Consider the following 13,272-nt stretch of genomic DNA (forward strand, 5'->3'; position numbering starts at 1 on the left):
AAGATGCTGGAATGGAAAACGAGGGTCAGCTCTTCGACATCAGTAGTTCGATATCAACCAGAACTTACCCTAGGTTCGTTGCTCCTCCTTGGAGACCACCTCCAAGGATTCCAAGGAGACAGGCAACTTGGATGTTGCGGATGCGGCCAAAGGCATCGCAAGACCACATAGCGATGAGGGCAGCCACCGCTCCACCGGCGCTGAAGAGGCCATTTGCCGTGGAGATTGCGGGTGTGGTGATGGTGTCGTAGCCAGCCTCACCGTCCTGGGGGAGGTCAAAGTAGAGGTACCAGCCCGGCAGACCGATGGTGGAGCTAATGATGGACGCAGCATAACCGTAGGTCTGGTGAAGAACAGGATTAGCATACAGGGCTTGCTTTTTCGGAGCTCGCAGGGAGTCGTCAGCCGTACCAGCGAACCTATCGCGATAAAGGCAAAAACAAGCTTGCCGTAGCCGCTGGTATGGGACCCGGTCTTCGCCATGGTGATTGCGGGTAGCCGAGACTTGTGACGGATTTTCCTCAAACCTCGGTTCCTGAATCTCTTGTACGACTCAGAGAGAGAATGAGTGAGTGAACAGCTTACCGACGTGAAGAGCTGGACCTGGGTATAAGTCAGCCCTCCCCAAGCTATACCTCCCTCGAGCGACATGCAGCGACACCACACTAGCGTTAGTCAGGCTACTGCGGAAATGGGATGGATCGACGTCAATGGAGGGGAGTGCCCCGTGCAACCCTCGTCCCCGTCGGTCCCCGTCTGGACGCTGGCAAGCATCGGCGCTCGCTTCGCGCCCGACTGTCGTTCCACCTGCGCCGCACATCCTCATACGGCTTGCTATCAACGGCATAGTCACGACCCAGTCTTCCGTCGCGCATATTTTGTCGGCATACCCCCCCGGAGCAATGATGGGCCGTCGCAGGGCTATGGCTTCAGGCCGTCAGGCGGGGTCTGCGTAGCGCTGGTGTGTTGTACGCTTCTCCTCACCCGCGGTCCACCCTTGCTTTATCTTGAGCTGCTGCTCTGTCCCGTCGCAATTGGAATTGAGCAAAGAATCGTTGAAGCAACATGGCTTATGCACCAGTCCTTGACACCCCATTCGATCAGCTTCCGGACCCGAAGCGCGTTTGGGCTGGGAAGCCCGGAAGCCGCGATGAAGGGTTGGGAAAGCTGCAGCTGCTGACTCCAGAGTGCGTCGCCAAGGCTGCCGCATCTGAGATTCAGACGGGACGGCGGGTGACGCTCGGCTGGGACCTCAACAAGCTCGAGTATGCAGCCTTCAATCGCCAGCCTTGCAAGCTCGATATCGTGCCGCTGCTTGGCGGGGTGGCTTTTGATGACATTTATACATTCAACCCTCGTAAGTGCCCTTCACTCTACGATGAAAGGGAGTCTGACGGCGGCAACAGAGCAAAGTAGCCAATGGGATGGCCTCCGACACTTCTCCCAGCCCGTAAGCGAAGGCAGCGTGGAGCGTGTGTTCTACGGCGGCACCACCAAGGAAGAGATTTTAGATCCCAAGAATGATCGCATCGGGATGCAGCACTGGGCCAGGGCGGGAATTGCAGGTTTGCTACGCATCCCAAGAGTCAGCTTTGTCCAAACACTCACGGGACCACTCTAGGCCGCGGAGTTCTCATCGACTACGTCTCTTGGGCCGAGAAAAGGGGTATCAAGTACACCACTTTCTCCCAGCATGAGATCAAGCTGAGTGAGATTCTCGAGATCGCCAAGGAGTGCAACATCACCTTCCAGAAAGGTGATATCTTGCTGGTGCGCATTGGCGTGACCAAAGAGTGGGAACACACAATGGACGAGTCAGCCAAGCAGGCGTACGCGGCAAACACCAGCCCGCAGCACGCCGGCGTTGAAGGCACGACGGACGTCCTTCGCTGGCTCTGGGACTCTGGCTTTTCAGCCATCGCTGGTGATGCAATCAGCTGGGAGGTAGGTCGTTCCAGGCTCATGTGCAGTAACTTGGCGGGTGAATTCACACGGTTTCAGGTCTACCCGCCCAAGCCAGGAGGCATAATGATGCACGAGTACATACTCGCGGGATGGGGCGTTCCCATCGGTGCGTTCTGGCCCCCTTAGCCGACGTTGATGCCGGTCCACTAACAATCTCCTATCCTTGTTGCTGCAGGTGAGATGTTCGATCTGGAGGAACTTGCAGCCATGTGCAAGCAGCTTAACCGGTGGACCTTTTTCGTCTCGTCGGTCCCACTCAATATGCCTGGTGGGGTCTCGTCGCCTCCGAACGCCATGGCAATCTTCTAGAGAGCTGGACGGATTTGGCGACCATGAGTGGACGTTTAGTGGGGTTTATCAGTTATTATCAGCAGAAGGTTAAAGGCGAAGACAGAAAATCAACGCTCCAAAGGAGGATCAACTGCTTTCCAATCTTGACGAGAACTAGTGGTGTCGACCTATACCGTGGACGACAATGAGCGACCCAACGCCAAGGCGCTCGCGTGCGGCAGCGGAAAGGCGCAGACGGCTCGCCATAATACTCCACAAAAGCAGCGCAACTGTGGGTCGGGTCATGAAACGCGCAGAGTGTGACGAAGCACTGCCCATCCATCACACACTAAAAGACCAATGCGGGAATCTTAATGTGGCAAGGTCGAATCCGGGACGGCCCACGGGGCACGGGGCACACGGCCCGCCGCGGCACGGACAGCCACTGAGTTGAATGATTCGGCTCTGTTCCAACATCACCCTACTCTTTCCGTCCAGCCGGTACCGCTCCCTCTGGCCGCCTTTTCCTCGTACACCGCTTCGCGTTAGGTCGATATATGAATATCGAAACCCTTCTGCTTTCCGACGGATCATCGAGCCTTGTCCCCCGATTGGCGAGTAGCCTGTGTCAAGTGATCGGCGTCGGCTGTGTGCCAGGCAACTGTTCCAGGCACTTACTCAAGGACTCAGGCCTTCTGTGCCCAGCAAATGATGCTACCCTGAGCAGTTGAAGCAAAGGCGCGGACGTAGATGCGAATCTATCAACTGCACACATACGTCCGGACGTAGGATTTCACAACCCACATAAGTTGGGTGCAATAATATCGCGGGGGGTTAAGATGTACATGAGCTCGATTCCTTTGAACCCCCCGTGCGCTGAAGAGAAGATGCCGTGATCGTTGCGGCTCTGGGGCTGTCGGTCATTGCAGCAGGGAACATCTGACCTCATCAGCTCCCGAACCACGCGGCGCAGCACATCCAAAACCGCGCTTTTCGGCTCGTGCGCAGCTAACTAGGTACAGACGAGAGATCTGCACCACACCTTCGAAGGCAAACATTTCGAGCATCGAATGTCGATCCGGGTCGCGAAGAGCCGGCCTTTGGAGGTTCGAATATGCGTCGCTATAGCTAAGAGCAAGGGTCGGTGCGTATAGCTGCAATTCCTTGCGGTTGTTGGAAACGGCCGGGGTCTGTGTTCGGGATGGATCTCCACCGCCTCACCTCGGCTCTTGTCCCCTTGCCATGGCTCAGACCAACAGCTTAGTCGCCGAACCTTCGCTACTGCACAAGCTGCCGAAAAGGTACAGACCGAGAAGCTAAACCATATGTTTGACCGAGGAACGGGCGAGAGCGTGTCGTTGGTCCGGAACCGGTCGAAGACACCAAAGAGAGCTGATGCGTACAATGGTTTACGTGGAAATTTGAGTTCTTGCAATGGCGAACAGATCTGACCTGTCAGATCCTCAGCAATGCCCTGTTCTGTTGCACGCGTCACCTCCCCCGTAACGATCAGGGCAATGCACGAGCTGTCACCTGCGACCACTCTCTTTTTCTCCGGTCTTTCGCCTTAATACCAGGGGTCTGACACGCCCAGCCTGCTTGGATCAACATTCGCCTCGCTCGCACCGTGGCGACGGATTGCATGACTTGTCGCAGCCTGGCGTTAGTCCCTTCGGCGCGCTTGATCGCAGATCCCCCATCATGCATGTACTGGCCATGTACGTCGTCCTTACAGCCGGACCTGCATCGCGAAAGTCGCAATAGCGAAAAGGCGATGGCCCTTTCTGCGGAAGTCTGCCCGAGCAAGACTAGAGCGACAAAAGCAATTGTTCAGTTGCAGAATCTTTAGCTTGCCATGACTTGGGGACTCTGGGATTGCACTCGAGCAGAGAGAAAAAGGGAGGGTCTGACATGCTCGGGACAGCCGGGCCACTACTCCTCTTAATCTAACGAAGCCCGCCCCCAAAGAGCCTCGGGGGGTTCTCCACTTGGCTATTTGCATCCTTCCTTCAAACCAAGCCCGGCTTGGTCGCTTCCCGGTGCTGGTATCTTTTTCCAACCTACACCAACCTCCGCCATGGTTGCTCCCGGCATGCCTCCACCGGATGGTGAGGTTTCGGACTTCAGTGTATCGACCAGTTCGGTCAAGACGGCGGCGCTGGCGGTCAACGTTTTTGCAATAGCAGCCACGACGCTCCTGTTCGCGCTCCGAATGACCGCAAGGCATCTTGTCTCCGCGAAATATGCCCTTGACGACAGTGAGTTGCAAGGCCCCTTGAAAAATTGCCAGTGAAACTGATCATCTCCAGTTTGCTGCGTCATTGCCTATGTAGGCTACCAAGCTCCTTCCTACAAACCCAAGCTGATCTTCGACTTTGCAGTTGGGATTCATAGCATACTGCACGATATTCTTCATAAGTATGCGGCTATCTGCAGTTTATCCCGATTGTTGCTGACTTTCTTAAAGTGATAAGACATGGTGGTGGAATACATATGTGGGATGTCCCTGAGACGGAAGTCACCGCGTTCTTCAAGGTAAATCGTCTGTTCCTTTCGAGTGTCACCATGCAAAAGACCCCAAGGCGAGGCGGGTGCCTGGGGCATCCGCTCTCGACCCATGGCCACTTCTCCACATCACAACCACAACCATGTCCTATGATGCTCATGTCTATCAGAGCGTATACACAACTCAGGTCTGCTACGGCCCCACGGTTTTTGCTACGAAAGCGTCCATCCTATTTTTCCTCACCCGGGTTTTCGCACCGTTCGAGCGCTACTGCCGCTTCGTCAACCTCTTCACCATGTTGATGGGCCTCTACTACACGCTCATGGTCTTCCTTAAGATATTCATCTGCCGTCCGATTCACCTTTTCTGGACTCCATCATCCGAGGGTCAATGCTTTGACCAGCGCTCCCTGATCCTCGCCGACAACATCATCAGCCTGGTCACCGACATCGCCGTCCTCATCATCCCGTGCCCGCTGGCAGGCGGCCTCAAGGTAGCCACGTCGGCCAAGCTGCGGATTGCCGCCGCCTTCGGCGCCGGCGGCCTCGCGTGCGTCTGCAGCTTCATCCGCCTCATCGACATAATCAAGATCGGCGGCAGCCCGGATGCCACCTATTCTTTTACGCTCATCAACTTGTTCGGGTAAGCATACACATACACATACGCACACACATATACATCGTCTCCCCCTCGCCTCAACGCATCCTCCACTCCCTCCCTTTTTCCGCACACAACACACACACACACTGACACGCCCGCCCCGCCCCCCCAGCATCGCCGAAGTCGGCATCGGCCTCGTATGCGCCTGCTTCCCCGTCATGCCCGCGTTCTGGAAGTACCTGCGCAAGCGGCACCCGACGCAGATGACGGGCGGCAGCTACCCGACGTCCGGCCACGGTCGCTCGCAACCAGGGGGTCGCAGCGCCCACCGCAGCGCCGCCAGCGGCGGCATCGAGCTCACCGGCAAGAAGTCGCACCTGTCATCAACGGGAACACGCAGCTACGTCACCAACGAGCCCCGCACGCCGCGGCACGGCAGCATGACCCTGGGCGGTAAGCAGAACCCGTTCGACAACGGGTCCGACGAGAACATGTTGATCTCGCATGCCGAGGGCATGGTCACGGTGAGCGTGAGGGGCGGCGAGGATCTGGAGCTGGGGAGGACGGAGAGCGCGGGGGATCATCAGCAGGGTGGTGGTGGGGAGGGTGGAGGAGGAGGAGGGGGTGTGTCCGCGGACTACGGGACGAAGAGGAGTTATGAGGATCAGGGGATTGTGAGGACGGTGGAGGTGCAGATGATGAGGGAGCCGAAATGAAAAACGTACGTGGGCGGATGCGATGTCTGCTTATGAGAGAGGGATATGAGGCTTGGGACCTCTCTTTTGTTCTGTTATTACTTTCGGATCGTTGTTCCTTTTTTGTTTTGAACCGATGTACACGATAATTATGGGTCGTGGTTATTACAAGCACAAGTACATACAAGAGGCAAAAAGCAAAAAGACTTTTGTAAACCCATCCGGCATGTCCGTATTCCCACTTTCCCACACTTGCCTTTCCTTGTAGGCCATCTCGAGGATGTCGATGCAACATCCACCAGCCCCCCGCCGGAGCTGATGGGATCAATAGAAGCGGAGTCAAGACGAGGCTTAAGAGTAATAGCCAGGGCGGCAGTCCCGGGCTCAGGCATGAGGTTCACCTTGTCGAGGTGCCTGGACCCAAAGCCAGCGTCAAGCGCAGCCGACCTGGCGGCGTCCTTTGCGGCAGGGACGGTGATCCAACACTCGATGCGGCGTCATAGCGCATACTTGTCCTTAAGGTTTTGCCGGGTGTACGGGTTGCTTTGCGATGACATTGTCCGGTCCACTAGCGAGGGAATCGTCGTTGTGAGGCAGCTCCAGCATGCCACCTTGACAATATGTAGGGCTACCGTAAACAATGTCATGATGAAGATGGTTAGTGGTTGGTCGTGAGGAGGAGGCCATTCCAATCTTTCCCCTTGAATCTTAAGAGCATTCGTTTGAAGTTAGCGATCGGCTCTGAGGAGCAACAAGAGAAGGGGTTGCAAGACGAACGGCACACCCGAGCCCAGCATGGAATAGCCCGCCGGCATCATTAGGCGGATGTGGTTAAATCGAGACCAGGCCGGCCTTGACAGCGATGCAGTGGCGTTTGGAGACGGTGGGAGTCTTCATGTTCGGCCATGGACAATGAAATAGGATGCTGCGAGACTTCAAAGAGTAACAATTGCACAGGCGGAAGCCGAGACGGCGTAGAAGAGTGTTGCGCGTCGGGCGACGTTGCTTACTACTAGCTGGGGCAGGCGCAGGCGCGTCCGGTTGCTCACTTCTTAGGAGCCTGCAATGGGCGTACTCGGCAAGAACGATCAAGCGGTGGGCAACTGCCGTTGTGACTCAGCATAAAGAGATAGCCCGTCTTCTCGCCTGCTACACCATCTTTTTGAACCTCAATGCTACACTCCTCTTGCGTGCAACGTAGATATGCATTCAAACAGCGTTTCTTCGTGAGTAGTCGAAGAAGATATCCGGACATAGATGGGGGATCGAAATGATACAAACACGCCCAGACACTGTAGTCACTGCCCCCGTAGGCACACAATTCTGTAATACAAACATAGGTTTCCTACCCAATGCTGGCCTGGCGTTTCAACCTTTTACCTCTTCATCTGCTCATCGTACTTCCGGTAAATCATGTCAAACAGCCTCAAATCCTCCATCGCATCCTCCGGCGTGGTCTTGATGGGTGCGCCCTCGGTGAAGCACTTGTGCATCTCCTGCAGCTCCGCCGTATACGCATCCTCATAGCTCGACAGCACCTCCTTCGTCTCCACCTCGCCGTGCTCGTTCACCCCGACCGTCCGGACCTTGATCGGCAAGCCCTTGACGTACGGCGAATCGTACCTGATCTCCACGCGCTTGTTCCTGCCATACACGGCCAGATGGGCGTCGAACTCGGGCACGCCGTCGATGCCGCTCTCGTACGTAACCGCGAACGGCCTGCCCCCTCTCGCCTCGGTGTTGCGACACGCCAGGATGGCCGAGTAAAACGGATGGTTCGCGCTCACGCCGTCCACCCTCTCAGGGAACCCCAGCACCTCGCGCATCAGCGAGACGTCATGGCTCCCCAAACTGCCCAGGAACCGACACATGTTGTACCTCTCATCGCCCACCACCACCCCCTTCCCGGGAAACGCCTCTTCCAGCAACGCCCTCAACAACGCCGCCCTCTCCTCGCCCGCCGCAGCCGGCACATCCTCCGTGTACCCCTTGAGCTGAAACGTCCCGCTCTGCCCCACAAACCGCTCGTTCGGCCCGCTGAAATCCCTAACCCTCGCATACGCCACCTCCCCCAACCCCTCCACCTCCCTCTTGAACGCCGCCACGAAGCTCGGCGCGTACCGCCGCATGTACCCCACAAACACCCTGTTCCCGCCCGCGCCCCGGTCCGCGTCGACGACGCGCTGCGCCGCGGCGAGGGATAGCGTCAAAGGCTTCTCGACGAAGACGCGCTTGCCGGCGCGCAGCGCGCGCGCGGCGTGCGCGGCGTGGAACTCGTCGGCCGCGAGCACGAAGACGACGTCGACGGCGGGCGAGGCGATGACGGCGGCGGCGTCGGTCGTGTGCGTCGCGATGTGGAATTTGGCGGCGCAGTGCGCGGCCGTGGTGGCGGAGATGTCGCAGATGGCTGTGACGGTGTAGAGGTGCGAGAGCAGGGCGAGGGCGGGGAGGTGGATGACCTGTTTTTTTCGTTTGACGTTAGCTTGGTGGCCTACGTTTGCCGGGGGAAGGGGAGGAGGGGATGGTGGTTCGGTTTGGATGTTGGATGTTGGATGTGATGTGATGGTTTGACTTACCTGGGCGACCTCGCCGGCGCCGATGATGCCGACGCGGAGCTTCTGGGGGGCGGCCATTTTCGTGGAAGCTGTCTCTTCAATTTGTGTGTTCAATTGACGTGGTGGTATCGGTGTCTTTCGACGTGTGGTGAAGTTATAATCAGGGCTGCGTCATGGTGGGGCGGGTGCGGGGCTTGCCCATCACCCCCGAGGGAAGCTTTCTCAACCCAGCATCTTCTCGGGAGACATTCAAGCGAGAAGGGAGCAGAGCAATATTTTCGGCAAAACAATGGGAATTCCGGCACAAGAAAGCAACGAATTATAGTCTAATTATATTTGCTGGCCTGTACATCATAACACTCGTTTGCCTCCCAATGCAGCTATCATTACAATGATCTCCCCGGTCTCTATACAAAAAACGCCTCAAAATGTTCAATCATCTCACCGTTTCCCGTCCCTCCAATCTCAGCCTACCCAAAGCCCTCCCTTCGTCCCTCCTAGCAACAAGGAACCACGCGCTAGCGACCCAGCAAAAGCTGACGCCGAGCCAGGCGTGCACGGGCATCTTGAACTTGTTCAGGCACATGAGCTGGAACGCGCCTCTGGGCACGCCGATGAAGCTGACGGTGAGGGGGCTGGTGGCCTTTGCGAGCAGCAGCGTGGTCGAGAAGACGGCCCAGGCGCCGATGCCGCCGCAGACGGTCAGCAGCCAGAAGAAGGGGACGTCGAGGAAGTAGCAGTTGTGGTGGATGTTGCCGAGCTCGCCCGAGAGCACGACGATGGGCGTGATGATGACGAGCGTCAGGACCGACGTGTAGTGCAGCGTGCGCCAGTACGCCCGCGTCTCCGCGCGGCTGCTGCCCGACCCCGAGTAGTCGTCGAGCCCGGGCGTCGACGCGAAGCCCGTCAGCACGTCGCCTTGCGGCACCATGTCGTTGACGAGCGCGCGGTAGGTGCGGAGCAGGAGGATCGGGTAGATGGCGACGAAGAAGGCGGAGAAGACGCCGGCCACGATGCTCTCCCACGTAACGCGGACGCCGGGACGGATCGAGGCGACGAGCAGGCTAAAGGTTGCCGTAAGAGCCGACGACTGAGTGGCAACCGAGTTGGCTTTGACGGAAGAGCTGCCGGCCAAAAGCAAGGCAACAGGGACCACGCCGATGCGAGCGAGTGTATAAGTCTCTTGGGCGGCGTATCTAGAGACACATCAGTAACTTATTCGCCGTGCACACGCCCCGGGCCACCTACGCAAACGAGATGTTGCTCAACACGACCTTTGCCATGTACACAACAGCCAAAAGGAGAGCGTGCTTCGCAACCGGCCACTCAAACTCGAAGATGCCGCCGCCGGCAATGCCACCGCTGCCGCCACGACCATGCTGTTTCGCGGATCCCCTGAATCCCTGCCCGCTCGACAACGGCGTCGCCGGCGCCACGACAGCACCGAGCCCCAGCCTCTGCAGCGGACGCGACAACAGGCGCGTCAGGCTTGCGAAAGCGATCAGCAGCACATGCTCCAGCACCAGTTGTATCCACGTCATCGTCAAAGGGTACGGGAACTTGTAGACACCGGCTGCAGCAACAGTTAGCACGAAACGACCCCAAAACCTCAATAGAACGAAAGAAAGAGGCGCCGCCATACTCAACAAAATAAACCGATTCATCAACAACAACCCAAACGCCGCGCCCGCGACCCAAACCACCAACAGCCCGACATAAACCTGCCAGCCCAACCACGAGCCGAACAGAAAATTCCCCAACCCGCCGTTATTCCGCAGCACGCGCAGCCCGTTCCAACCGCTACCGCTACCACTGCTCCCGCCCGTCCCAATGTCCGCCGCCGACACCAGCGGCCGCACCAGCGACGACGGGCCCGGCTCGTACAGCACGTCGTCGTCCTCGTCCTCGGACGCGCCGGCGACGCTGGCCCGGCTGCGCGGGTACGGCGACGGCGTGCGCGACGACAGGTCGACGAGCGGCACCGCCATGCCGCTGCCGCTGCCGCCGCCGACTCCTCCTCCTCCTCCTCCTCCCCCGCCGCCGCCGCCGCCCGTGCCGGTAGCTGCCAGGTCGCCGCCCGGGGTGGAGGTGGAGCCGGCTGAGGTTGTGCGGAGGTGGGTCGAGGATTGCGTGTCCATGGTGGCGGTGGTGGTGGTGGCGGTTGGACGACGAATGTGGGTTGTTCGTAGGTTGGTTGGCGGGGGGGAGATACGGGGATGCGGACGGTTGCTTTTCTTTTTGCGGCTACTCCTGCGACATGCCCTTGAGGCCCCGAGGGTCAATTGCGTGGGAGGAGATGCGCTGGGTGATCGGTCGTGCGAGCGGTGAGAAGAGGAGAGAGAGGGGGTCGGGAAAGATGTCGGCCTCGCCCGTCGCGGTGGAGGTGGAAGACGCGTCGGTTGTTGGCGCAAATGTCGGGCAGGGAGACATGGAGCGAGCGATTCGAGGGTCCGGCGCGAGATCGCGCGAGTCATGCACCGCCTTAGCTGATCGACAGAGCCTGTCCTATTCGGGGAATTTGTACCACCGGGTCGTCCTTTCGGGCAATTCACTCGGTCTGCGGTGCATGTTTGGGAGAAAGAGATCGGAGTATTATTGAGGATCTAGCATTATCATTATCATTACGGAACACACAAAGACTCCTTCCCAGCTTATACGCCAGAGTCCGAATTGGCCAATCCTCTCGCATCCGTCCATTTCTTCCAAGCGGTACACGTATCCCTCAGCTCACAGCCTTCATCATTCCAGGTGCCGGCGATTTGGTCCTGCATTTCGACTATCTGCATAGCAAAGCCCATGGCGTTGTGCCACCCAACGTGACAGTGCATCAGCCATGCACCCGGGTTGTCGACCTTCCACGCAACCACGACGTAGCCCGCGCCCGGCATGAGCACCGTATCGCGGCGTGAAGGGTTTTTCAGCCGCAGCGGTGCCCCTGGGTAGTAGCGACCCGCACCGGTACCGAGGATGAAGAAGTCCTGAACTTGGTCAATTGCCGGCTCCAGTGCCACAGGAACAGGATTAATAACTTACGTGACCATGGAGATGAATCGGATGAGGCAGGCGGATCTCGCTCTCAGCGACCACGTAAATCCAATCGCCCTCGTTCGGGGTCTTGATTAACAGATTACCGCTGTAGTTGGGAGGTTTTCCGTTGTCAAGGATTCCGAGTACCGTCGGGTCGTCCCAATCGGCGTGGAACGTGTTGCCGGAAATAAACCATCTAAAATGGTTGTTCTGCTGGCCAACACCTATATCGCCTGTCCAGGTGACGTTCGGCGCGGCGACCTCGAACGCTACAAGGGGTATATGCATTGAATGGTCTTCGTCTATACATGCCGTGTCGTATTCGTAACCGGCTGTGGTTGGTGTACTACCGCTGGAGCCTGCATAGCTGAATATTGCCTTGATGTCGAGGGCTTGTTTGTTGCCTGAGCAGGTCACCTGGTTGTCGGAGCGCATCCAGTAGTCGTCAACCTCTTGGTCGGCATTCACAATTATATCGTAGCGTTCGCCTGGTACGTCATTAGCAAGACCGCCATGCATGAGATGAAATCATTCTTACCGATATTGACGTTGAGTATTGTGGTATGGTAAGGAATAATGGGCGTGTGATCGGTGGAAATGACCTTGAAAGAGTGACCTAAAGGAGTTGTCAGCAGACTGCCTCGGCCATTTGCTCGTGGAAAAGGTCTCACCATCAATATAAAACTTGAATGTGGATTGAATCGAAACGTTGATAACCCTGAGCAAGTATGATTTGCCCTTGGTGACCGTCATCTTGAAACGCTCTCCAGTTTGGTTGTGCGAGCCATCTGGCCCCCACGTGTTCTTGCCGTTGATCAGGCCGTTGTCCATGATGCGGCCTCCATCACTGTGGCCCCGACTCGCATCTTCGGCTATGGCAAGCTGGGAATCGACGGTCCAGTGTGACCAATCTTGAAGCATGACGTGGCCGGCATCAACGTCGTATTGTCTCTCCGGGCTGCTGGGTCCGTGAATGAGAATTGGACCGAAAACACCATCATACGTCTGAATGGCGTAGTGCGAGTGATACCACGAAGAGCCGTACTGTTGAGCGACCCAAGTGTAGGTCATCGATTGCCCGGGAGGAATGGGACACTGGGTGATGGATGGGACTCCGTCGTATTGGTTGGTGTTGTGCTGCCTGATGCCGTGGAAATGCATCGTCGTGCCGTTGTCTTGCAGCTTGTTGATTACATTGACTTTCACCGTGTCGCCCCAGTTGGCCTCGATAATCGGCCCTGGCATCTGACCGTTCACCACTAGCGCAATCCTGGAGTATCCGTCAGGAGCGAGCGTGGTGTTGGTGATCTCCAGCGTGTATTCGACGGTTTTGCAGGTCTTCGGTGAATGCTGATAGTAATCGGTATGGATGTTGTAGCCACACCACTGATCGTTCCCAGGTTGGCCCTCGCATCGAACGCAGGAGGAGTCCTTGTGACTGACCAGCTTGGATACTGGTCGTTTTTTTGCCGAGCTTGCTGGTCCACCTTTCGCTGGGCTTGTTGGTCCACCGTTTGCCGGGACTGCTGGTCCACCTTTCGCCGGGCTTGTAGGTTCATCTTTCGCCGAGCTTGCAGGGCCACCTTTGGCTGAGCTTGCAGGAATACCTTTGGCCGAGCTGGCAGGGCCACCGTGGCCCGAAAACTGTATGTTG

At 57.5% G+C, this 13,272-nt stretch overlaps 6 protein-coding genes across 6 annotated transcripts; 2 read left to right on the forward strand and 4 right to left on the reverse strand.

Moving 5' to 3' along the window:
• Window positions 1-64: 64 nt before the first annotated feature.
• Window positions 65-483, reverse strand: SLS55_002877 (uncharacterized protein; the record flags this gene model as incomplete). The annotated part of the gene is made up of 2 exons (XM_066774357.1): window positions 65-314; window positions 470-483. 2 exons carry the CDS (start codon window positions 481-483, stop codon window positions 65-67), a joined length of 264 nt encoding a protein of 87 aa, XP_066634476.1.
• Window positions 484-1,065: 582 nt separating this feature from the next.
• On the forward strand, window positions 1,066-2,274 carry SLS55_002878 (uncharacterized protein; the record flags this gene model as incomplete). Its single annotated transcript, XM_066774358.1, has 5 exons — window positions 1,066-1,357; window positions 1,407-1,565; window positions 1,622-1,944; window positions 2,002-2,071; window positions 2,141-2,274. The coding sequence occupies 5 exons, from the start codon at window positions 1,066-1,068 to the stop codon at window positions 2,272-2,274; spliced, it is 978 nt and encodes a 325-aa protein (XP_066634477.1).
• Window positions 2,275-4,883: 2,609 nt separating this feature from the next.
• SLS55_002879 (uncharacterized protein) lies at window positions 4,884-6,057 on the forward strand (the record flags this gene model as incomplete). The annotated part of the gene is made up of 2 exons (XM_066774359.1): window positions 4,884-5,383; window positions 5,514-6,057. 2 exons carry the CDS (start codon window positions 4,884-4,886, stop codon window positions 6,055-6,057), a joined length of 1,044 nt encoding a protein of 347 aa, XP_066634478.1.
• Window positions 6,058-7,412: 1,355 nt separating this feature from the next.
• On the reverse strand, window positions 7,413-8,669 carry SLS55_002880 (uncharacterized protein; the record flags this gene model as incomplete). Its single annotated transcript, XM_066774360.1, has 2 exons — window positions 7,413-8,495; window positions 8,613-8,669. The coding sequence occupies 2 exons, from the start codon at window positions 8,667-8,669 to the stop codon at window positions 7,413-7,415; spliced, it is 1,140 nt and encodes a 379-aa protein (XP_066634479.1).
• Window positions 8,670-9,027: 358 nt separating this feature from the next.
• SLS55_002881 (uncharacterized protein) lies at window positions 9,028-10,729 on the reverse strand (the record flags this gene model as incomplete). Its single annotated transcript, XM_066774361.1, has 3 exons — window positions 9,028-9,787; window positions 9,840-10,164; window positions 10,396-10,729. The coding sequence occupies 3 exons, from the start codon at window positions 10,727-10,729 to the stop codon at window positions 9,028-9,030; spliced, it is 1,419 nt and encodes a 472-aa protein (XP_066634480.1).
• Window positions 10,730-11,242: 513 nt separating this feature from the next.
• On the reverse strand, window positions 11,243-12,863 carry SLS55_002882 (uncharacterized protein; the record flags this gene model as incomplete). The annotated part of the gene is made up of 5 exons (XM_066774362.1): window positions 11,243-11,569; window positions 11,625-11,887; window positions 11,966-12,106; window positions 12,157-12,234; window positions 12,290-12,863. The coding sequence occupies 5 exons, from the start codon at window positions 12,861-12,863 to the stop codon at window positions 11,243-11,245; spliced, it is 1,383 nt and encodes a 460-aa protein (XP_066634481.1).
• Window positions 12,864-13,272: the final 409 nt, after the last annotated feature.

Source organism: Diplodia seriata, assembly GCF_021436955.1.
Source record: "Diplodia seriata strain FDS-637 chromosome Unknown scaffold_3, whole genome shotgun sequence".
NCBI classification, from domain to species: Eukaryota; Fungi; Ascomycota; class Dothideomycetes; order Botryosphaeriales; family Botryosphaeriaceae; genus Diplodia; species Diplodia seriata.